At 54.3% G+C, this 24227-nt stretch overlaps 7 protein-coding genes across 7 annotated transcripts; 2 read left to right on the top strand and 5 right to left on the bottom strand.

Annotated features, from left to right (window-relative positions):
• Positions 1-1056: 1056 nt before the first annotated feature.
• J4E88_003001 (uncharacterized protein) lies at positions 1057-2342 on the bottom strand (the record flags this gene model as incomplete). Its single annotated transcript, XM_049396656.1, has 2 exons — positions 1057-2246; positions 2303-2342. The coding sequence occupies 2 exons, from the start codon at positions 2340-2342 to the stop codon at positions 1057-1059; spliced, it is 1230 nt and encodes a 409-aa protein (XP_049258004.1).
• Positions 2343-2613: 271 nt separating this feature from the next.
• On the bottom strand, positions 2614-3553 carry J4E88_003000 (uncharacterized protein; the record flags this gene model as incomplete). The annotated part of the gene is made up of 2 exons (XM_049396655.1): positions 2614-3471; positions 3530-3553. The coding sequence occupies 2 exons, from the start codon at positions 3551-3553 to the stop codon at positions 2614-2616; spliced, it is 882 nt and encodes a 293-aa protein (XP_049258003.1).
• Positions 3554-4093: 540 nt separating this feature from the next.
• On the bottom strand, positions 4094-5666 carry J4E88_002999 (uncharacterized protein; the record flags this gene model as incomplete). Its single annotated transcript, XM_049396654.1, has 2 exons — positions 4094-4937; positions 5023-5666. 2 exons carry the CDS (start codon positions 5664-5666, stop codon positions 4094-4096), a joined length of 1488 nt encoding a protein of 495 aa, XP_049258002.1.
• A 3581-nt stretch (positions 5667-9247) lies between these two features.
• Positions 9248-10408, top strand: J4E88_002998 (uncharacterized protein; the record flags this gene model as incomplete). The annotated part of the gene is made up of 1 exon (XM_049396653.1): positions 9248-10408. The coding sequence occupies one exon, from the start codon at positions 9248-9250 to the stop codon at positions 10406-10408; it is 1161 nt and encodes a 386-aa protein (XP_049258001.1).
• A 3334-nt stretch (positions 10409-13742) lies between these two features.
• J4E88_002997 (uncharacterized protein) lies at positions 13743-17945 on the bottom strand (the record flags this gene model as incomplete). The annotated part of the gene is made up of 3 exons (XM_049396652.1): positions 13743-14106; positions 14153-17830; positions 17884-17945. The coding sequence occupies 3 exons, from the start codon at positions 17943-17945 to the stop codon at positions 13743-13745; spliced, it is 4104 nt and encodes a 1367-aa protein (XP_049258000.1).
• Positions 17946-18222: 277 nt separating this feature from the next.
• On the top strand, positions 18223-20174 carry J4E88_002996 (uncharacterized protein; the record flags this gene model as incomplete). The annotated part of the gene is made up of 2 exons (XM_049396651.1): positions 18223-18430; positions 18478-20174. 2 exons carry the CDS (start codon positions 18223-18225, stop codon positions 20172-20174), a joined length of 1905 nt encoding a protein of 634 aa, XP_049257999.1.
• A 1137-nt stretch (positions 20175-21311) lies between these two features.
• On the bottom strand, positions 21312-22680 carry J4E88_002995 (uncharacterized protein; the record flags this gene model as incomplete). The annotated part of the gene is made up of 5 exons (XM_049396650.1): positions 21312-21932; positions 21984-22375; positions 22431-22503; positions 22564-22611; positions 22663-22680. 5 exons carry the CDS (start codon positions 22678-22680, stop codon positions 21312-21314), a joined length of 1152 nt encoding a protein of 383 aa, XP_049257998.1.
• Positions 22681-24227: the final 1547 nt, after the last annotated feature.

The raw sequence follows: 24227 nt of genomic DNA, 5'->3' as shown, positions 1-24227 counted from the left end.
ACTATAAAGTCGTCGATTCTTTTTCTCGACTTACTTTCCAATAACGTTCTTCCTTCCGGAAGCTTACACAACTGCACGTCCATGTTCCATTGTGTTGTCTCCAACTCAAAATACTAAATATGTCTCACCATGCTTGAGTGTCTGGAAGAATCTCCGGTTTTCGCATGTGCAGACTGCGAATGATTTGGATCTTGATCGCAAAGTTTGAGCCGCTCATTCGATGTCCTGCTCAGCCACTTGCAGAACCAAAAGGGCCCATGGAAACATCCCATGAGCGTTGCAAGAGACCTTTCTCATCTACAGCTCGACTAGCAGACTCCTGGATCTATAAAGCCTCCCTTCCTCACTTCTCGACACCCAGCATCACATTCGTATCTCCAACCTAAAAACTCCAAAACGACTACTGCAGTTGGTTCATGAGATTGTCTCGGCTTCTTCAGTTCTTCAAAAAAGATATCAATGTCGAGATATGGCATTCGGTTCAAAAAGAGCGCTGGTTGATCTAAGCTCTACATCAACCAAGACATGATCTCCTGTGAGAGCAGTTGCGAAAACAATATTGGCATCAGCATATGCTGGTTGGTTTTCAAGACGTTCGAGAAAACGATGGATGTGCGAGACGGCTGCCAGAAGTAAAGCTTCAGGTACATCATGTTGTTGCTGTGCGTAGCACTGGTCTGGGATTCATAAATATCTGATCTCGCACACAAACCCGTTCTCTTTTCACATATGAAATTGAACGTTCTACTCGGAAAAGAGCGGGCAATATGCATGGTGTGAGCTGGTGCATAGAAGACTATAATGAAAGAGGCCTGGACTGAGTGTGAACGCTACCAGCTACGAAAAATCTCACGAAGAGAACACTATGTCGCGCAGACGATAGGAACCGATGTGTATGCCTAGGCGAAAAGAGCGTTCTTGACCGACGTGAGGGAGTAACAGTGTCTGTAGTAGATTCCATCGCCAAAATAAGACATCAACAGGGTCGCCATTGAATGGCTGCTTGGCCAAGAGAAGGACATCATCATAGATTCGATCGTTCAATCTACATCCCATCTAAACCCCAAACTTCCTCGGATCCAGACTTCCAATCTGCGCACTCTTCCCCTCACCCTCATACACAAACTCACTCAACAACTTCCCTGTGGCCGGCCCATTCTGAATCCCCCAACAAGTATGCCCGGCCCCCATCAGCAAGCCCTTCACACTCGTCTTACCAATAAGCGGCCCACTCCCCCTACTAACATTAGGCAAATAACACGCCTGTCTCGCCGTAACCTCTCCATCCCTCAGCTCCTCAGAAATAGCAGAGACCTGGTCGAAGATCTCCTGACACTTACTCTCATCGCATTGCACGAGATCTGTAGATGTAGGAAGGGGAACGAGGTGGTCGCCCTCGCCGCACGCGTAGACTTCTTGGTTGGGGCGTGCGTAGATTTCTGGTGTTACGGTTTCCCCGCGTTTGCTGTTGCCGCGGGGAATGTCTATTGAGGTAAAGAGGGCGTAGGCGGAGACGGGGCGCGAGGGGCGGATGGTGACGCTGTGGGCGCGCAGGGCGGAGATGGGTGATGGCTTCCAGACTGTCTTTGTCCAGGGGCCGGCTGTGAGGATGACGGTGTCGGTGGGGAGGTTGAGTTCTTCGCCTGAGTCTTTGTTCTTGTAGGAGACAGATTTTACGGCGCCGGCTTCTTGCTCGATGTCGATGGCGGAGCCATATACGATCTTTACACCCTTTTCTTCGGCGAGCTGCGCCATGCTTGTTGTGAAGTGGTAAGGATGTACTTGCGCTGTCGTGAGTGGCGTGCCCATCTCTTCATAAGACTTGATGCCATCCGCTGCTACCCAATCGAGGTCTTTCGGTACACCGGCAGCGCGTAGCAATCCAATTGCTCTCTGCGTGCGCTTTTGTAGACTGACCGAGTCATCTTTGCTCTTGCCATTCGCACCGTCTTTGCCACCCTTGTTCTTGGCTAGAACACCGTACGTATCGACCTGACCACAGTGCACGGCTCGGTAACCCCAACGCTCAGCGCCGCCATGCTTCTCGGCTAACTCCTGATGAAGTTTGTAACTTAACGGCACGATGCAGTTGGGGTATGCCCATAATGCTAGAAGACCACCTGCTTTTCCTGAGGCGCCACCAGCAATCTTAGTAGCCTCTAAAAGCGTGATGCTGTCTCTATCTTTGTTGAAGTTTGGGTGATGCGAAAGGAAATACGCCGTAGTTGAGCCAATGATGCCGCCACCTGAAGTTGTTAGTAAGAAAAGTCATCGAAAATAGAAGACTGTTAATATTTCGTACCGATAATGACAATGTTACGCTTCTGCTGTTCGGCTGCCATGATGTTTGTTAGGCGCGAAGTTGCTCTTAGCATGAAGGTGTAGTTGGGTTGCGAGAGTGGCGTTGTTGGTGTTGCACTTTTCGGTCAGATTTAAACCGACCACTGAGGTACGTCATAGTTCACATGTGCGCGAATGTTCGTAGAACCGCCCTTAGATGAGTGCACTTGACTAAGATGAATGTATTATTCTGCTATCAGAGCAGGAAGGGCGACCTTAGTATCTAAACAGGTAAGGAAAATCGTGAGACTATTAGGAGGAGACTGCGTCGCCTTAGAAGTCGCCGCCCATGTCACCCATGTCATCACCGCCGCCCATATCTCCTCCACCCATATCATCATCACCGTAGTTGTTCTCGACGTAAGTGTCACCGCCGTCTCCTGCCATTGCTGATCCGATGAGTCCACCTGCCAGCAGACCTCCTCCGGCTCCAAGGGCCATGCCTCCCATGCCGCCTCCTCCGGGACGCCTGCCGCCACCCATGCCACCTCCCATTGGCATACCGCCGCCCATGGGCCGACCGTAGCCTCCACCTCCGTAGCCACCTCCATAGCCTGCGTGGCCGTATGCTGGCTGGCCGTAGCCATGCTGTTGTGGTGGGTAACCGTGCGATGACGATGAATGGGATGAGCCAGTGGCCTTTCCGAGGATCTTGCCTAGCAGTCCTTTGCCCTTGCTTCCTTTGTCTTGTGTACTCGAGTCATGGTGTTGCTCTTGCGGGTACGAGCTGGTCTGCTGACCATAGCCGCCGTACTGTGGTGGTTGCGACTGGCCGGGCTGCTGGTAGTAGTCGTTCGCATGTCCGCGCGTGTCGCTCGAGTGTCCGTTGGCACGCGCTTGTTCTTCTTCTTGTAGCCTCCTGGCAAGCGCCTCGTCCTCGCTCGTGTTCGCGTATGGGTTGTTGCTGCCAAAGCCTCCCTTCTCGCTGGGGTATCCGCCTACCGCGCCACTTGCTGGAGGCGCATATCCGGGGGGTGCGCCAGCGGGCGGGGCTTCGCCGGGAGGATAGACGGCCTCGGTTGGCTTGTCCCATTGCGACTGCTTTGTGTAGGTGTTGACGTAGAACCACTCGTTGTATTGTGGGTTCCAGACGGCCTTCCAGCCTTCGGGTACCTTTGGCGGGGGAGGGCCCTGTGATTACTGTTAGCGATGCCATGCGACACCATTGTCGCGATTGCGATGTACATACTGGTGGTGGTGCGAAGTCTGCCATGATGTGTAATCGGTGTGAAAGGGTTCAGAGTCGAATGTGTAGGAAGATGAGTAAAGGTAAAGAGATCTGATGTAAATCACGTATAACAGGTAATGTCGCAATGTGAGCTGCGGGGTGGTGGGCTAATAACCCAGGGCATTACGTGCGAACGGGAGCTCCAGTCGAGTGCGCGTCATCGTGGCGAACGAATAAAGCGCCACGTGCCTGCTGAGCCACATTGCGCCACGGAATCAGTAGTTCTCTTGGAGTATATGCCGTGGTTCCGTAGATAGTGCGCGACGATTTGGTCACGAATGGTGGATCTCGAAGGGTATTCTGTGAGAGTGATGTCATTAGAGATCTGGAATGCGAACAGCACGCCCGGGCGACATGAAGCGGGCTAGTCCCAAATCGGTACCGACGAGATGCCCAAACAACCTAACGCCGCTATTATCCTTCAACGGCAAAGGACATGAGGGCTTGCAACCCGTGGGCTCTTTTTTGTGTTCCCCACCCTCCTCCTGGCCATTCCCTGATGTGCGCCTCTGTTCAGCCACCTTTTTAGTAGTCCGTCTGTTCTACCACCATACAGATGCCTGCGTCTTGGTACAGCTTGCCACAGTCTTCCCGAACCATCTTCTCCATCTCTGGTAGAGATTCCCACCTCATGCCTGCAGCTAATCCTCCCGTAGGCCTATAGATATTGAACATCGCCGTGGATACAAACGACGATGGCACAGCGCTCATAAAATTGAAGGTTGCTTTGTCGAGGTCCGGCAACATGTTTTGCATCTTCAGCACAGCCAGTTGCTCTATAACTATCTTGGTCTGGATACTGCTCGTCATATAGCGCAGAGCTATGTGATTCAGGCTAGTCGGAAGCTGGTCTTTAAGGAAAGCGTGGATGGCCTCGGGCTCTGCCTCATCGTGCGGAATGCTTAGGACCTCAAAAAGAGGTATTTCCAATGTCTTAAGATTCTCGAAGTTCTTGAGGTTGCTCTTTTGAGGCTTAGTACTGGAAGGAAAGAGCATCAACGTCTGCAGCGAGAGCTTGGAATGTGCGAATGAATCCAAGAGGTCTGGTAGAGCGATGTCGGATCCTGTGACTGCATCGATCTGAGCCGGACCAGGTCGGTAGGCTATAACAACCAGACTCTGACCGAGCATGATCTTACGCAGGAGGCGAGCGTGTATTCCACATTCGAGAAGGGCAACACCTTGGAGTTTGGTCGAAGAAAGCGCATTGATCGTGAATTTATGACCACCAGCGGCGACGTGGTAGAGGTGAATTGTCCGGAGATTTGGCATGATGTCGAGAAACTGTAGACTGCTCTTGACGACTGGCTCTTTCGAGTTCGTGTATGAGCCTTTGATCTGTAGCACCGAAAGCTTCCGAAGTGCTGTGCTGGAACGAGACAGGAAGTGATGCCTTCATGTTGGTGCAACGAGTCAGTACATGCCCAAGCAAACAATACAGTGGATGAACCTACCAATCGAGGAGCGGAAAAGGGCTCAATCCATCGACACGAAGGACTTCCATGTTGGGAAGTAGAGCCAGGATCAGCACAAGCTGCGCATCCTCTACACCCCGACCCAGGAGGCGCAGAAAGTCGCCGTCCTCCTTCAGTGATGTGTACCATACAATGCTCGCCTTCAGCGCCGATGCGGAAAGCGATGTGGGCTCCGAGACTATACCGGCCTTGACTGCGGCTCCGACGAACAACTTGAACCTCGCTGTAGCTGAATCCCGTACGATCTTTTCTGTGCTTGTGAAACACGGCCCGCTCTTCTCGATTTGATCGACGTCCTTGACTTCCGTCACGCCCCGCCACGCAGCTCCTGTCGCGACCTCATACTCCGAACGCCATCCGCGGATGTCGACGCGCTTCACCTTCGCCGTAAGATCGGGTCGCTCGCATACTGTACGGAGGAAGAGATGAAACGGCGCCTTTGCGGGAGCAGTGCGGTTCAGGTAGGTCTTGTAGAGGGTGTCGATGGCGGAGACGCTCGCCTTCTTTGACGCCAGGGCGAGTGCGCGAAGAGCCGATCGGGGGAGGAGGCTGGCGATCTGGTCGAGCAGCTCAGTTGGTAGTTTCAGGAAGCTGGCGGTGTCGGCAGTCTGCGCGTCCGTCATGGTGGGTATGAGTGTTGAAGTTGGCAGTGTCGTCATCAGGTATCTGTCTTGTTCGGGGAGGAGCGACTGCTTGCTACCCAGAACTCGTGGTAGTGTCAGGAGCTGACTCTTCGCGAGTTGACCTCAATTGCAAGCAAATGATGGATGTGTGTGCGAAAGACCAAATTCGGCCAATGGGACTTGCCGCGACAAACGCTCGTGTCGCAGTTATCGCATGGTTCTGTTGCCAGGTCGACTATACGAGCGCGATGCTACGCAAGTCTATTTTCTCTTATCACGATACTGGCTCAAGCTCTTGTGTTGACGATACTTCTCTTTTTTCGAGAGGATCTGATTGGATGGGTACATATGGAATTCGGAAGTTGTGAGTCGCTCGTCTGCGTCGCGTCACCGCAGTACCATGCATGGGACGAGATGGAAGAACCAGAGTATGCATCGCACTCTGAGTCAGAAGAGGGCAATATAAGATGGTCGCCGCTGCGTCTTCGTTCGATACTGGCTCAATTCGCCGTTGACCTCAAAGATTCAAAGTTGGAGTTCCAACTTTCCAATGTTCCTCGCTATCGTCTTGTTCGTTGCGTCACCCAGGTTCACGTGCCCACAGAGCCGCATTCACCTTCACTTTTGCAGAAGCTTCCACCCCTGTCTCAGACCTTCTATTGTGACGCGCTTTTCATATTTTCGCTGCTGCCTACAGCGCACAGGCTCTTGGCTTGGCGCCCACACACGGCGTATATTGAGTTTCTTCCAGCCTTGTCCTCCACCTCTTTCTTCCTCCACCACCACGCAGGTAAGTGCTCGCCCCGGACTCCCGCTTGCTGACTATCCCCGTGAGGGTAGCATTCCTTCCCTGCGACCTGGATCCTCTTCAGCCTGTCAGTATCCTCCTGGTCTTTGCCCCCAATTAACACTGCCAGCGATTTGCTTGAGCTCGTGTCTCTTGGGTACTAACGCTGGATCCGTGACTCTCTGTTGTAGGGAGGGCGTAGCCACACTGTCTTGCGCCCGCAGCTCGACAGTGCAGCTTCCCCCACTCATCCCGGTGTTATGGACTGGCCCCAGCGGCAATGCCTCTGTATACGACGGCATGCTATGGACCGCATGAATCCAGAGCGTTGGTGGAGATACGCATACCACCGGGTGAGAAGAGAGCCACAGAAATGGTGTTGCCTTCGGGCTTCCTGACAGACCAAATGGTCCTGGCCTGATCCCCATGATGGCGGTGGCAGCTTAGCACGCCCAAATAGAAGTAAGCGGGGTTTGCCAACCATCATTTGTGCAGAGAGTTATCCCAGCCCTTGGTCCAACAGGTACCCACTGGGGTAGGCACACCCGCAATGGGTTAGCACATCACCGAGATGGAGGACGACATATACATATACATGTATCGACCGGCGACATCGACCGGCGATACCGACCAGCGACACCCACCGGCAACATCGACAACCGACGCGGCTATGATCTCACAAGCTTCGGCTTGCTGAGAATCTTCTTCCAACCATTCGGCACTCATCCAAGTGGTGAGGATCGATAGGAACCTTCTTTTTTTCATTGAGTCTTCGCCCTGGTGGCGTTGCTTGAGGAAGAAAACTTTGCTTTGTGATACTGGAGAGAAGTGACTGGGGTAACATTGCAGCTTGCAGCGCATCGCGTCGACCATGATGACAAGCAGTACCAGAGCAAAGAACAGATAAGTGTTGCGCGAAGCTGAGCGTCTGACAAGGACAGGTGATGAGTGAGATAAGATAAACGGCTAAGTAGGTGACTGGACGCAGGAAGGGAATCGCGGTGGAGAAGTCGCAATAGTAGCATTCGACAGCGCAAGAACGACATGTTTCTGCAATCGGTCAAGTGATTCAGGTATGAGCTAAGATTCGTAGTCATGTCGTTGAGAAAGTGACATCTGGGCCGCCAACATTTCACACCCGTTGGAGAAGACTGAGAAACATTCTGGGCGATCAAGTGAGCACATTGTTATGCGGACGAGATTGGCGATCTTTGACACCCGAGCGCAGTGAGAAAAGGCAACGTACAATAAGCGCGAAGACAGTGCAGTTGTTAGTCGATGGTGTACGCCAAGGTAAGTCGCGTTACTGCTCCACCGTACTGACACCGATCGCTCACCTCACCCGCGCTTCTACGAATGGCGAGGTAGAGGACGACGCCCTGACCCTCCAGTGAGAGCCTCGGAGGAGCTAAGCACTGAGGCTATTTTGAGAAAAGCACCGAGCCCGTGAAGTGCCTTTGAAGCGTAGTCACGTATCCGCAATATTTCCATAATCTTACCTGTCTAGAAGCCAACACGGCGAGGCTTCCTCTAAGATGGGCCCAAGATCCACTCTCGTATATCCCAGAGCGGTATGCCGGTACCAGTCCCACTACATCATCGTGAGCTTGCGCTTGTTGATTCCTGGTGCAACATCCAGCAGGCGTTTCGTGCCAAGTAGTTCTGTTGAGACATGTGTCCTACGATCGGACTCTCTCCGGTAGCCGTCGGTGTGCTTTATGTATGGCTTCGTGAACGACGTACCGGTATGGCGAGTGCCGCGCTAAAGAATATTGCGGAGCCCCACGCGCCAGCCTCGAGCAGGTTGCATTGGAATGGGATTCCACGGCCTCGATGCGCCATCCGATCCACAATTGCATTCCTGCAGGATAAGCTGACTCGGGCTTCCATTCGATCATACCAAGCGTGGTGAGGCCGTTACAAGCTCGCCGATCTTCAGGATGTCCGTACGTCATAGGTGGCCATCGTATCAAGCGTAGGAGAGTCGGCCAAGAGCAACAAACTCCATGGCATGGTGTACTTGTCAGCCTCATCCAATTGTTGGGACGCGTCCCACCGTGCCGCTCGGAGGGCGATGGACCAGAAGTGGCGCCCGAGATGTTCCGGTGGCAGGCTCGCTTGTATGCATCTCAGCCATACGCCTCGGTAATGGCTACTGGAGACGGGATATCGACATCAATGTGGCATAGCGTTTAGGTGGTAAACAGCGCATTTCGGTGAGTGTGGAGATGCTTGGCAGGACTTCGGTATCTAGACTCAGCGGTCCGACAGGATTGTGTCGTGCTTGGTTTGCTTGGGCTGGATATCGGCTCCATATGTGGTCTTCGGAAGTGCGTAACTCTGCGTCTTGTTAGCTTTGAAGCGCGATTTTTGGGTTCTTGTCCGTGCGAGAGTCTATGCAAGACGCGTCCTAGATGGAAGCTTGATGTAATGGCCAAAACCTAACGCGTTGCTTATTGTCTGGACATCCGGCATTACGCAAGGTGCGGGGCTAGGCGTCGGCCGGGAGACTCACAACCAGGAACAAGGAAGGGCTGCGGGATATTCGGCGGGCGCGAGGCATTTTGGCAGTATTGGGAAAGTCGAGATATAAGAGTGGAGTAATCGTCCCAACTGAGTGGAGATGGAAGGTGGCTGAGTCGAGATTGCCAGGCGACTAATCGAGTGTCGCGTGACGGCAAGCCGGGAACCTGCTTGGCGCTGAACACCACCAAGGGCTTATCAGCTGGCCAATCCCCATGTCTCGGTGCCATCCACGGCCTTCGATTCCAATGCAGGGCAAACCTTCTCCAAGATGATGATCCAGGACGAAGACTACTTCATCCCGCCCAAGAGCGGCCGGTACCGCTGGTACAATGAACCCCGCCAAACCTCCATCAGGTCGATAAGAATGACTGACGACAACACTGCAATGAACGACTCGAGTCCCTTGCTGCAACTGCCTCGAGAACTGCGCGACGAGATATGGGAGCTGGCTTTCAACTCGACGAGGCTGACGTTCGGCCTGCGATACACACCCCGCTATGGCGAGAGGTATCTCAAGCCTGCCCCACATTCCCTCGCGCTATTGCGCGTATCCCGCCAGATACACATCGAAACACGCGACATATGGCTTCAGCGTGTTACTTTCAACTTTGAGGACCCTCAGACTATGCTAAACAGACTCTCCGAATTGCCTGAATCTACCGTGTCCAAAATCCGCCACCTTCGGCTCATCGGCTCCCCAATGATGCGATATCTCAAAGGGTTCGACGACCTCATGTACCGTCACGAATCGATCTTTCAGCTTCTCCCTGCGCTCCGACTGGACTGCCTGACCGTGTTTGCGGTAGCCGCTGCTGCACCGGAGTATGACGCTATCACAAACTTGATCAACCGCGGGAACGGTTGGAAGGAGCTTCGTTATGTCACTCGAAGTTCGCGCATGCTCGGCTTCAGCCCCTCCAGGAGCCACGGATCTCGCGAGACCGGTGACATATGCCGTCAGCCTCAGCCGAGGTTTTGGAACAAGAGACTGTGGAACAGGGATGGGGAGGGTTCCGGGTCAATCGTCCAAGTCTTCAGATCGACAGAAGAGAATGACTGCACGTCCGTCCTTGACCCAAACAGACGAGAGTCTTTCGAACAGAGCCCAGAAGAGCATGAACTCCAGGGATTCGGCAGGGTGGACGATGAGGATTTGACAAAGGGCGCTGGCGCTCGAAAGGCGCTGCTTGTCTTAGTGAAGCGCGGCGACAACGTGGATGTCACTCAAAAGTCACCTGGTTACGGAAAAGAGAGGGACATGAAAGCGAGATTTCATAAGAGAAGTTGGAGGGTGCGAAAGAAAGTCATCGTTTGGACGCCACTAGATGCAGAGAAGGACGACGATGATGTTGGCAACGGTTGGGCGAGACCTCAGATCCGGCGTCCACCATATGGCTTTGACGACTACTACGATATCGACGACATTTGAGAAGAAGCAGGCGATTTAAGCCTGTATCTTCTGAGGGTGCATGGAATGACTGGCTTACTCATTCCATCATTCCACGACATTCAACATGATCCCTCCGACGTTCACACTTACCAAGGACTAAGTTCTGCGCCTAGTAACGCATGGTACCTTGATCTCGATCTTGACGACGGCATGATCATCGAACTGCACCTTTGGAGTTCAGCCCTCTCAGGCGAAATGCCATCAAGAACGAGACGGACGAACATGAATAACGTATGACTGATTACTTTAGATGTCTTGTGAGGTGGCAGCTCTTTCATATCGGAGACGGGAATGACTTGAAACGGTTTCGAGCACTGCAAGCTCGATACAGTCACGGCCGCAAAAGCAATTGGCCGCTGGCGGTCAAACCGGGTTGCGCATTTCTGATTTTGAGGTTATCGAACCCGATATCTCTTGTCCACATGGGTGTTATTGGCGTACTAACGGTAAAGGTCGTGATGATAGATATTTTCGTACATCTTCAGATTTCTTCGAGCAGGCTCAGGTAGACAGACAGCAAAACAACCATCATTCTCTTAATCGACTCAATCGCTCAACAGGGCTCAGACTTCTACGAGCGCTCTATGTGTCTGAGGTAGATACCTATCTGACCAGATCATCGTCTCCATCACCCAAGTCTTGGCAACCGTCTACTCTAACACAACCCCTAGCCACGAACTCAATGAAACACATAAAGAACACCAAAACAACCATTGCAAGACATGACGTTCAAAATCACGTTACTTCCCTTTTTGCGAGTACCGTGATACGCAACCCCGGACAGACTGTCCAACAAGGTACTACCTCACACCAACCAACCCATGCAGAACTTCTGAACCTCGCCAATCCGCGCCACACACAAAATCGAAATTACCTGCCTAGAATTTCTGCAGCTCTTTCGCAAGAACCTCACCTTATCGATCGAACGAAACTGCCAACATGTCGCACGAATCAGTCTGGTACTCGCGCCCGCGCAAGTACGGAAAGGCCTCTATCGGCTGGTATGTCTGTGACGGAATCTGAGAAAATGAAATGACGGCTAAAAGAAAATGGGCTGTGCTGATGAGGAGACAGTGTCGTCACCGGTGACAAGAAGAAGGCCGGTATCATTCGCAAGTACGGAATCAACATGAGTCGTCAGGCTTTCCGTGAGAAGGCGCAGGACATTGGGTTCGTCAAGGTATGTGATTAGATGCGGAGTGTGGTGTTTCGCAGCAAAACAAGAGAAAGAAAAAGAAGGAACCGGGAACGATGAGATGAAGGCTAACTAGGAGACAGTATCGCTAAGCGCAAGCCGCGATGGGCGCAGAACTGTGATGAGAGAGTGTCAAATGAATGATACGCGAGAGTACTACACCTAGACACCAAGACCTCGATCACGCGGGTGGAAATGGAAGACGGAAGGAAGAGATTGTGCATCGGTTTCCTAGTATGTAGTTACCATGCTACTACACTTTTCCCATTGTCCCCAATGAGCGAAACGGATAGCTCGATTCCATATCCCTACTTGCGCCCAATCGTGTATGCCATCAATCAGACCTTGCGCCCTAGCCATCAAATACATCACGAGTCTAAAACTCAGCGATATGATACCCCTCCAACGCCTCCTCAACCTCCTCCATAGGCTCAGACACCAGATACGGCCCCTGCGGATTCATCACCTCAATTCCGCTCCCATACCCCCCATCCACAACCTTCACCGCACTAACCACGCCCTCTCCCTTGCCCTGCCCCTTCAACTGACCCACTGACTTGATCGCCCCAAACCTGCCATACACCCCACTATTCTCCTCATACATCTTGTAATACGGGAACCCATGCGTCGCATAAAACTCATGCGAGAGAGGTCGGGTAAGCGGCTTCCGTCCCGTAACAGTCTCGTACAGCGCTGCATTCAAGATCTGCGCGTTGAACACGGTGGTTTTGGCAACATCCCAGTTGGGGCGGAGGGTATCGCGGTGGATGACTTGGTGGATGAGGCCGCCGGCTGCGAGGTTCATCTGCGCGGTTATGGGGTCTGGGGGACCGGCGCCACGGAGGCGGAGGACCATGTGAATGGTGGATTCTTTGTAGATGCGGTAGTCGTCGAAGTCGCGGGAGTCTGGTGGGAGGGTTAGTATGATTGGGGATTGATGTGGTGACGGAGGTGGGTGGCTGGCTTACCTTCGAGCTGCTTCCCAGCGTAGATCAAACGCATGTCTTGCGTGGGTATACCGGTAACTTCGCGGATACGCAGCTTGAAGTTGCTGATGGGCTCCAGATGGGTAACGTCAAACGTCTTGGTCGTACCGTTGAGCTGCTTGAGGAAGATCTGCATGGGCTCACCGGGAAAGGCTCGTGGACCGGGCAGTTTGTAAGGCGTGATCTCGATCTGGATACCGGCTGTGGCTTCTTGTCCTGTGATCTGCGCTTCGACTGAAGCCCCGCTGTTGCTGGGCATAGCGACAAACTGCCGGACTGTGCCGTCTCCGTGAGCGATGCCATCGATCCACTTCTGTTGTGGGACGACGATGTAGTCTTGTAAGGGAGATACGGGTTTGGCGTCTGCAGGAGCCTTTCCTAGTCGGATTTGTCGTCGGAACTGGTTGGCCACGGTCTCGATGGCGGGCTCGGCGGAGATGACGTTCACTCCACCGACGTAGATTTTGATCTTGTAGGGATGCATTTGCTCTTGGACAGGGCTGAAGTTGATCCACATCGCCTCGGATTCTGCACGCTTGTCAGCTGGACGTTCGATTTCCAATCAGTCTTGACGATGCTTACGGTACATGGGGAAGAACACGCCGCTCTTTACGATCATCGCCTTGGGCAGTTTGGCGCTGTGCCGTGACACCGCTTCGAGTGGGAAGGCGCCGAGGTTAGGGGGGAGGTAGTTCGTCTCGGAGATATCTGGCACACGAACTGTGCGTCGGAAGGAAATCTTGAGGTCGTCATTTACTGTGATGGTATCATCTTTCAGCGTACACGACATTCCGGACTCGAGTTTAGACATGGCTGCGGTTGTCCAGCTAAACAGGTTAGCAGTGCGAGCTGGTTAGATCTGCGCACACAAATTCCAGAGTCTTATCCGAGTGTGAAGGTGAGAGCGGGTCGGGTAGTAATATAAGTGATGATAAAGGTAAGTGTAGAAGAGACCCAAGGTACGGAGTCAGGAGCGCCGAGGTCGCCCTGACTGACGAAATTGAGGGTCTATTTCGTTATTAAATTCGATAAAGTTAGGTTCGGTTCGTCGCTTGTGCGATGGCATTACCAGGTTTCCCATCCGACTGTCCCATTACATATTCTTGTGCTCAGTGGCTAACCGAAGTAGGGCTCATATCAGACCCTTCCGGCTCTCCTCAACCACCTGCAAACTCTTTTGACAGTCCCCGCAGTACCCTCTGACCCAGTCCTCTACCTGCTTCTCTTTGCCCTTCTTGGCTGCGCTTTCTAGGAGCTTTCCAACCTTGCTACATTTATGTGTCTCATCCAGTAGCCAGTTCTCGTATTCCGCTTCCACCACTTCCTTCTCAATGCGATTGACGACGCGTAAAGCAACGAGTAGATCGTGACGGTGCGAGCCGAGGCTTTGTCGCGTGCGGTGGAGGCGCTGGGTGCTATGCGTAGAGGGTTTGAAGAAAGACTGGGTGGAGACGGTAGATGAGGGATCGTGGAGGAGGGTTGTGAACGTCTGGTGGCTGTATACAGTTAGCTGAGTTGGCATCTCTAGGTGAAGAAGCATACCATTTGTTATCAGTGCTCGCCGCGACTGGCACTGAAAGCTCAAGATTGGTGTTGTTCCGGTTCAAGAACGACTCCTCGATATCGCGAATGTAGATCGAGCGGGTCATCGTAGTCGATGGCTTGACACCCAATCGCGACATGTAATTAGCGGCATTTCGCTCGTGCCACCAGCTCCAACTGTCCCTGGAAGTATAGAAGAAGTTGGCTCCACCGCTGACTAGCAAAAGGCCAAAGAGCAATGTGTGTGCTGAGATAACTTTGCCAAGACCGGCTACGATCGCCAATATCCAGCTCATGACTGTTGACACCACACTTATAATGATGTTCCCTATGTATTGCGCGACAAAAGATGCGGTCGTCTGCGGGCGTAATTTGAACTTCCGAGGTCGGTTCGGCGGTGGTATATCCTGCGCGTCGAGCTGTACAGCTTGTGTTTGGGCGCCGATCTGGCCAAAGATATTTGTGACCTTGTTCGTGCTTCTGTTGTGGCCGAGCCTGGCGACTTGATCATTGACGACATCAACAAGATCTTGCGCCTCAAGCTCCAGGTCTTGCAGGGCTTGGCGTTCGATAAGTTTCCTCGCAAAACGTGGGTTGCGCTTCCAGTCCACCTTTGTGTGGATAGCAAGCTTACATCGCGCCTTGGACACATGTGTGATGACTGTTTTGCTAAGAAGCACAAATCGATCGTGGCCTGGCAGGTACCAGGGTGTCTTGCGATCCGAGACCACGTAACAAAGATGGTCGTTGAGGACTTCGATGACCTGGTAGTCGTTTATGACAACAGCTCCGTTCTTACCAGGCTGTGCAATTTCGTACTCGAAATCTCGTCGCTGAAGATTTTTATCGCTAGTGATCCACGGCCCTTGGACGATGCGGGATGCTCTCCGTTCTCGATACAGTAGCTGGAACACTGCACTCTTGTCACCGAAGAGTATGTGGAATAGGCCTTTTGCGCTGATGTCGTACTCCTTCTCCACGGCAACCTGCGTCATGCCAGCTGGAGCAAAGACTACAGCTTGCGACGGTAGTTTGAACTTGGTTGCGTTCTTCGCGGCACTTGCGCCGGATGGTCCGAACAGATTACCATCAATGCGCAGGCTGGTCTTGATGTTCTTCCCGCCATAGCCTGTATCAACAGGCGTGTCTGGAGAGATTTCCTCCCAACCCTCCTCACCAGGGGCATTGAGGCTTTCATCCGTCTCCATCCTGATCATTCTCTTCATCGTTTCTTCGAGGTTGTGCTCTCCAGAGGCAGTATTGCGTACGAGGAAATTCAGTCGACGCAAGAGCAATTTCAGAGGCTCGAGGAACGTCTTCACAGTGAGCCTAGTAGCGCCATCCTCCCTTGCGCCTGACTTGAAATGGAGGAAAAGAAAGTCGCAGTCCTTGCCGGGAGCAGCAGTGACTTCATCGATAGAAGACATGCTTATTCCCGTGATAAGTACAAGACCCAGGTGATTGCTGTAGAAGTATATGTTCTTAGTTGTGACGTACACGCGCCCGGGGAACTCTTGTTGATCTGTCGGATTCCATACAGCTCTGAAAACCAGCACGACTTTCTCCGAGCGTGGCACGGTGGGGAACAAGATCCGGAACTGAGCGTCTTGCATCCGGAGAGCGAGTGGGTAGTAGTTAGGGAAGTCGACCTCGTCGTGGTTGGTCTTAGTGAGTATTGGAATGGGTCCGCCCATACTGCTCGACTTGCGATGAACAGCACCGGTAGGAACAGGAGGTGTTCCATTCTTCTCATCGCTGGGTCCAAGGACAGGAGATGGGTTAATAGGACTCGGAGGTCCAGACTGACTGCGGTCGCGCGTGTTGGTCTCATCTTCGCGCCCAAGGACGTTGACATATCCCCAGTTGACCGAGCCCCAGAGGTTAGCCATGAGCCCACCAGGCATGTTACCTGAGCGACCTGTCCCGAGACCTCGCTCTCCGCTTACAGCGACAGCGGCTTTGCTAAGGTTGGTCGGAGCCGGCGGGCTCGCAAGGGTGGAAGGCGCAAGACTGGTATATGGAAGTGTCTGGCCCATGACAAGCCGAGTATCAGGGAGGCCAGGTGCAGGCGCCGCAATCTGTCCGACCTGTACAATGTTATGACTAGCTGAAGCAAGACTTGCGGAGATAAGACTAGCAATGCCACCGCTGGCGGAAGAGGGGTTGCTTCCACTCAGCTGAGGGCTTACTGTTGATTTCCTTGTCAAGTCGAGCTTCTCCATGATTCTGGCAGTGTGATCGCGGCGGCTGCTGTCGCCTTCAGTTGTTGTGCCACGTCGAGCCGACACATCGAAGCTACCGCGTGTCGCATTGCTGTCAGCACCAGGAACGCCGAGCGATTCGGTACGGTCCATGCTGACGGTGTCTTCACCAGGCTGGCCGGCTTGTCCCTCGGAGGTCTTTGCAGCGAACTCAGGGGCCACAGGAGGGCTTATAGAGAAAGCGGCGTCGACAGAGGCAGCTCCCGACAGATCCTTTGATGTATCTTCAAGTGCTTTGCGCTTGGCGACCTCAAAGGAAGAGATCCACTCAGTGATATCGTTCTGCGTCTCGGCCTGTAGAAGGATTGTGGTGTCTTTCGTCTTGACTTCGAAACAGAAGCGTCGCTCCTCAGCAAAGGCTGGTCGAATACCGCAGAGCAGGACGCCGATCTTCTCTGATTCTTCCACGGCGCCGGACCGCGTGCCCTGTGTCAGCCAGCCGAAGATCCCGTTCTTGACGAAGAACCAGCGCCTGACCCAGTAGGTCCTGGCCGGCTTACCGGTGATTGTGCGCTGGAACAGCCAGCCCTGCTTTTCCGCCTTGTCGCTGCCGAACTCAGGCTTCGCCGGGGATTGTAGGTTCGCTGACGAAGGCGCAGCGCCAAGGTATGGGACGGTCGAAGCGGCGTAGGTGTCCAGCTCTCGCGATGGTCTTGCGCTAACTTCGGCGGCGCCCTCGATCTGCTGGCGTGCTAGATGGAGCTCCCGCTTGAAGACACGCTCGCCGTTCTCCATCTCCTTACTCCAGCCCCGCACGCGCTCGACGTCGGAGGTCCACATGTTGAAGCCCTTGTTGGACGCATCTGTTGCCGCCTTCATGTCGCGCCACTGCTCGTTGACCACCTTGACGAGTATCTTGTCCAGTGTCAGGCGCACTTGGGGTGCCAAGACGCAGAAGTTCATGCTGGCCTGGAGGTATGCCCGTCGCGCCTCGTGCAACTGGAAGGCGTCTTCTCTCAGCGAGGACGCCTCCTTCGTCTTGATCTGGCCTGCGTACCGCGCAATGGCTCCGTCAAAGGTGCGCTGTGTCGAGTCGAGGTTCTTGCGCGCCTCCTTCAGCATGCGCAGGTCGTTGGACACAAAGGCCCGCATGGGTTCGCACATGGTCGCCTCGGCCCTCTTCATGCTGCGCAGCGTGCCGTTCCAGAACTCGCGGGCGCCCTCGCCGAATCGCTTCAGGGCCAGGACGGTGTAGTCGTGGTCGACGACGGCTTCGGAGAGCTGCAGCGGCGGGTGCGAGGTCTGTATGTACGTGTCCACGAGCCCCTGCATCTTGTTGCACTCTGCGGCAAGCGTCGAGGTTGCGCTGATGAAGGAGTGGAGCCATCGCTCTATCAGTTCGATCTGGTCGCCGTAGTGGACGGCAGTCGCGCGGAAGGTGGGCGAGTCGAGGGCGGCTTCTTTGATGACGACGGGTCTGTATGCAATTGTCAGCATGCCCGCGTACTCGGGCGTATCGTCTCGGCCTACATCAGATCCAGCGGCCGTGACACGGGCTCTATGCTGAGCTGCGGCGGCTTCTCCTCCGCCATGCTGCCGACTTCGCGAACAAAGGCTATAGGAATGGGTATCTCAGGAACAAGCAGAAGGAGACTAGACAGGCAGGCTATTATACATGGTCGGCGGCGTGGGTGGGCGTGTCGCGTGGTGCACCTCCTCGCCCATGCACCGCTCGATTGGTGTTGCGGCGGGTCCATCGTCACCGCCGCGGCGAACGTCAGTTCACGCGCTAGCGCCTACTCCACCAAAATTTTGTGAAGGCCCGGCGCGAGACGCTCCTGCACAACCTCAGCATCCACAACATCCACCATGGCAGGCACCAAGGAGAAGAAGCGCAGCAGCGGCGTCAAGCGCGACCTGAACGCCGCCAACGAGCCCCCCGCGAAAAAGGCCAAGCTGCTCGACAACACCGACGATGAAGGCTCCGACAGCGACGGCGGCGGAGTCTCGCTCAAGGTCAACGAGGAATACGCCCGCAAGTTCGAGCACAACAAGAAGCGCGCCGAGCAGTTCCGATGTAGGCTTAGTCAGGGCACAGTCACGTTCAGTGCTAACTTCATGCAGTAGAGGAAAAGTACGGCAAGGACAAGGCGTTCCAAAACGGCGGCGACGAGTCGGAAGACTCAGAGGAGGGCGTAGAGGAGGATGATGCAGCCGAGCTACTCGACGAAGATCTCGACGAACAGGTCAATGCCACCCTCCAGGCTCTGCGCGCAAAGGACCCTCGCATCTACAACAAGGAAGTCAAGTTCTACCGCGAACTCGAAGAGGGCGAAAATGGCACAGACGAGAAGAAGAAGGAGCCATCAATGACACTGCGCGACTACCACACCAAGAATTTGCTCGAGGGAAAGTACACGGGCGAAGACGATGACGAGGATGCGCCGCCGAAGACATATGCGCAGGAACAGGAAGACGCTAGGCAGGACCTCGTCAAGGCGCTCAAGGATGCCGACGAGGAGGAAGACGACGACTTCATCGTCGCAAAGGAGAAGCCGCAGAAGTCCAAGAGCGATAAACCCAAGATCACCGCCGAGGATGTCGAGAAGGCCGACCAGGACCCCGAGACTTTCCTGTCCAACTTCATGGCGTCTCGCGCTTGGGTACCCACGCAATCTGCCCGCTTCCAACCCCTCTTGTCCGACGATGAAGATGAAGATGCCGCCGCAGACGAGTGGGAAAACTCGTACAACCTATACTTTGAGGATACAACGGGCGCGAACGAGAAGATCATGACATATGCGCGTGATGCTGTCGCAAGCACTACGGTCCGCCGAGACGACAAGAGCGGCCGACGCAAGGCCCGTGAACAGGCGAGACAGAAGAGAGAAGCCGAGAGACGAGAGAAGGAGCAGGAGCTTGCACGTCTCCGAAAGCTCAAGGTGGAAGACATGGAGAGCAAGGTCAAGCAGATCCGCAAGATCGGAGGTCTGAGCGGCAGGGACTTCAACATTGACGAGTGGAAGGAGGTGTTGGAAGCCGACTGGTCAGATGAGCAATGGGACGCCGAAATGCAGAAGCGCTTCGGTGATGCCTACTACGGAGACACTGTCGAGGATGAGGAAGAAGGCGGCAAGAAGAGCAAGAAGCCTAAGAAGCCAAAGTTCGACGATGATATCGATATTAAGGATCTCGTCCCTGACTTCAAAGACGACTCCGAAGAAGAGCGACCCGACCTCTCATCCGACGAGGAAATGCCCGACGCTGAAGCCGAGGACGATGACGAAGAAGCCGGTGCATCCTCCAAGAAGTCCTCCAAGCAGCGCAAACAGGAACGCGCCGAAGCCAAATCCACCGCACGTCGCGATCGCCGCCTGATAGAAAACCTCGTCAACCAGAACCTCGAATACGAAGCCGCTCTCGCCGCCAAGCCCTCCAAAGCCGCCTCCCGCTTCCGCTACCGCGAAACATCTCCCACAAGCTTCGGTCTGACCGCCCGCGACATCTTGCTGGCAGACGACAAAGCTCTGAACGACTTCGCAGGCCTGAAGAAACTTGCCGCATTCAGAGATCCCATCAAGAAGAAGAAGGATAAGAAGTTCCTCAGCAAGAAGGCTCGCATCAGGCAGTGGAGGCAAGACACTTTTGGCAACCCTGATGGACCTAAGGGCGGATTCGAGACTCTGCTTGGCGAAGAAGAGGTTGCGGCACCTAGGCGCGACAATCGTAATGACAGTAACAACGACAGCAACATTGTCGAGGGCGAGAAGAAAAAGAAGAAGAGAAGTCGCAAGAGGAAGGCTACTGCCGTCGAAGCGTGATCAGTTCTCCAGTTTACTTGTATACCACTGTTCTGCGGAATTGATACCTTCTAGTCGTTTATCTAGCCATGTCTTCACATCTACCTCTTTACAACTCTGATCCACCACCTGTGATTTTCTAGAACTGCTTCACCACATCACACCTACAACAACCCTCCAACACCTCCTGAATCAAACTCACGATCCCTTCATGCAGCCAGCCAGCATCACCCATCCCTTCGCCACCACAGGTCGCGTCACAGCACATCACCGCATCTATACGGTGAAAAGCAACAAAGATAAAACCGACCAAGCGGATGTAAACCCTAGATAAGAAAGCGGAAGCGGGATCCAGAACGATCAACGATCAACGCAAGGGAGCGGGCCGTCAGGGGACAACAAAAATAACTACCATGCTACACACACAACGACAACGCCAACAGCTAAAAACAACTCTCGCGGGTCGCAGACCGACGCGGCAGTTTTGACCGCGAAAAAAGGAGATATCGTGAACGTGGGGTCTGGGTAGATGGCATAGACGACTGTTTTTCTTTTTGAGGATCCAATAAACAAAGGGGTGGGTCAGACGAGTGAGGCTGTGCTTTTCCTCTCCCCCCTTCACCTTGGTATACCTTTCTCGGAACAGCTTGGAGCCAGGGTTCTGTGTAGCTTTTTTCTATTTTATCTTTGCGGTTCGCCGTTTCGGGGTGCCGGTGCGTTTTCGGGTAGAACGTGAGTAATGGTAGTGTTGGGGTACGGTAGTCTGTCAATGGGCATTTCAGTTCGGCGTTATACTACATGTCATGTTGCAATTCAATACATGGAATGGGGTGGTGATTTATTGATGAGCTAGTACTTTCGCCCAGCAGGCATACGCCGGTCCATCTACTACCCAGAAACCAGCAGGTCCAGCTCCTACGTGTGCCGCATGCGGAAGGTATCATGTTATCGTCATGGTAAGCAGTGGGACTAGTCGGAATGTTCCTTTCCGTATTCCCAAGTAACTGCACTGAGCCGTGTGATGGGAATGGACTCGAGATAGTATTCGTCCAATTTCGGGATGGTTGTCGTGCGATTGTAACGGTGATATCAGCCGGAGGAGGGTCGACATCGGGTATGGTAAGGTCGCACAGTGATCGCACAGAACTCGAGGTCCCCCTACTGGTCGTCGGCATCGTCGGGTTGGTCAAACAGGAAGTTCGCGGCCAGCTCCTCGTTCTTGTCGCATGCAAAGTATGCTTGGATAACGAGATCGCGCTCGAACCCAAGGCGACACAGGCGCTCGATAGCCTCGCGCTCCTCCTCAGTTACAGAGATGGCCTGAGCACCGGGTGGCAGCGGCGCGTCCTCGTCTGCGTCCTCGGCCAGGAGCTGCAGGAACTGCTCTGGATTGTTTGCGATCATCTGCGCCAATTGAGGGTTACCCGCGCCGACCTGCTGTAGGATGGGCTCAAGCATTTGTGGCTGCTGCTGTACAACCTGTCGTAGCTGCTGGAACTGTGGGTTGTTGCGCAGGAACTCGAGAGAATTGGCGTTGAGCGCACCGGCCGCAGCACCGCCGCCAGTACCACCGGAGCGGGCACCGCCAGCACCTCCGCGATTTTGAGCAGCCTGGGCAGCGGCCTCGAAGAGGTTCATCGGCTCGTCACCTCCGGATGGTGCGTTTCCGGCAGGCGCAGGTGTCGCACCTGTGTCGCCGCCAGCAGCGGGCGTGGGAGAGGTCGGGGCACGGGCTTGTGCTTGTTGCTGTTGCTCTTGGAGCGCGCTCTCCGGAATACCCTAGAATGATGTCAGCACGTGTGTCGAGGCCAGAATGGTCACTTGTCCTACCGTCAGGAGATACTCAACCGCGCGGTCGGGGTTGAAGTAGGCGGCGCGCATGGCCCGGTCAATATCAGCGCGCGCGAAACCCATGCTCTCCATGTTGGCAATAGCGGCCTCGCGCTCTCCACCCATAGTCAGAGCCGAGGGGTCATTGAAGCGCTCGCCAGATGCCTGGGCTGGCGCAGGAGAAGGTGTAGCGGGGGCGTTTTGTGTGTTGGATGAAGGTGCGGGCGCGGCAGGAGCTGCGGGCGTCTGGGCTGCTGCGGGAGCGGGCGTTGAGGGCGCTGCTTTACTTGACGATGCGGCGGCGGCCTTTGGCTTGGAGACCATGCAGACGATGAAGCCCTTCTCCTCGATGTTGTACGACTCGACCGTGTTGGCATCTTGCAGGATCTTGCCTATTGTCTTGTGTCAGCGACTGTGCTGAGCAGCCATGTCACCTCAGCAGCTTACCGGAGTAGATGAGCTTCTGCTGGGGAACTTCCCAGCCCTTTTCGGCCTGGATCTTGGATTTGAGGGTGCCAATCTAGTGTGTCTGTCAGCAGGGCGGTTGCGATAATTTTCTGGATGTGGCGGGTCTGCGCACCGTTTCCGAAGGCTCGGCCTCGATGACGAACTTGTTTTGCTTGAGGTCCTGCACAGGTTAGCAGGCTGTAACGTGCTGAACAAGGCAGTCGGTGTCTACCTTGAATGTGATCTTCATCTTGGCGGTTGCTGGGTGCGTGGTTGAAGATGGAGCTGGGTGGGCGGGGTGTCGGAGTCGGTGTTGGAGGTGAGGTAGTGGGGATGATGAGGCACTTCTTGGCGGGGTTTAGTAGTACCGCGTAGTGAGAAGGAAGGTAAAAGTAGAAGCAGGAGCAATGTGAAATCGATTGCAGCCTTTATTCTCACAAAGCGAGCGTCGTTTGCTCAGAAGGTCGTGGAAACAGGGTGCACTAGGTTAGGCTGTCGTCAACCACAGTCAACTGGTACACATTACCACTTGACACTGCCACTCACACTGACACTGGAGCTGTACGCCACAGCTCTACCAAGCCGACGCCACATGTGGCGCACCTCCAGGCTTCACTGTCCAGGCGCCTCCTGCATCGTTGATCGTGAATCCTGATCGCTAATCCTGGGCGCAAAAGAGACCCCTAGACCTATTCCTCGGTATTGATGTACCCACCACACATACCAGGTGTTACTGCTACGAGAGTTTACTTTTTACGCGGCTGCTGACATCCAGCTCAGGGCTCGACTATCGGTTGCAGGGCCCCAACGGCCAGAACACGGCCAGTGACGCAACAGCAGATCGCCCAGCCGCAGCTTCATCTCCTCCCCGGCTAGTGTGCTGACATCGCATCGACACACGGCACGCTTCCACATGCCGCGCATCGCCAACTCCAAAATCTTGACAAGGTTGCAGGTGCTGTCATCGTCGTCGCCCAGCCGGTTGCTGCTCATCGCTCGGCCCTTTGTTTCAATCCCCGCCCTAGAGCCGCCATGAGTCGCTGGCCATGAGGCGACGAGACCGTTTCACCGCCTTGCCAAACTCTGGCTAGGACACGCCGACTGTGTGACTGTCGCCTATTGATATGCTGTGCTCTCCGCACTGCACGAGGGGACTATCGTCGGTCGCACCTCCGTAATGCCTCGCCAGCGCTTGCCAGCCGTGGCAGATCGAGCGAGTATCCACAGCTCATCAGGCGTGGAAATTGTCCGATCGCGTTCTCTCCAGGTTGTTTGTTGTGTCTGCCGAACGCATAGTCAAAACAACGCGTCAGGAAATGAAGGGCTAAACTTACCGCAGCTCCACACCATAAACTTTGACAGGTAGGCCCTTGAGCTGTTTCCGGCTCTCGACGCCTGACCCGGTCTCGCTCGCGATTGGCCGCTTTGGCTCGTGTTTCGAAAAGACAAACTGTTTTCCTTCTTTTGCATCAGATTCCAGCGCATCCGGCCTACTGCCACCACGCTGAATCGTAGGCTTGCCATCATACTCTCAGCTCTGCGGCCGTGCTACTGCATTCTGCTGTGCCAATGTCGCATCGCCATGCCCTTAGGACTCGGTACCCATGCGCTGAGGTCGTGCAGCGCCATGCTCGAATGATGCTTGCGTGCATCCCAGCAGACTAGTAGGGGTTTCCCCGTTTGTCCTACGCGTATTGCAGGCCAGTCCACGAAACAATGGGCACACATCAGCCTTCTCGACTTCACCCAAATTTATTATTACTACTCGTCCCTCCCCACATGCTCTCCCGTCTTCAC

Source organism: Alternaria novae-zelandiae (genome assembly GCF_023758075.1).
Source record: "Alternaria novae-zelandiae strain BMP 2774 chromosome Unknown scaffold_4, whole genome shotgun sequence".
NCBI classification, from domain to species: domain Eukaryota; kingdom Fungi; phylum Ascomycota; class Dothideomycetes; order Pleosporales; family Pleosporaceae; genus Alternaria; species Alternaria novae-zelandiae.
Note: the sequence above shows the minus strand (reverse complement) of the source record. Positions and strands in the feature narration are given on the sequence as shown.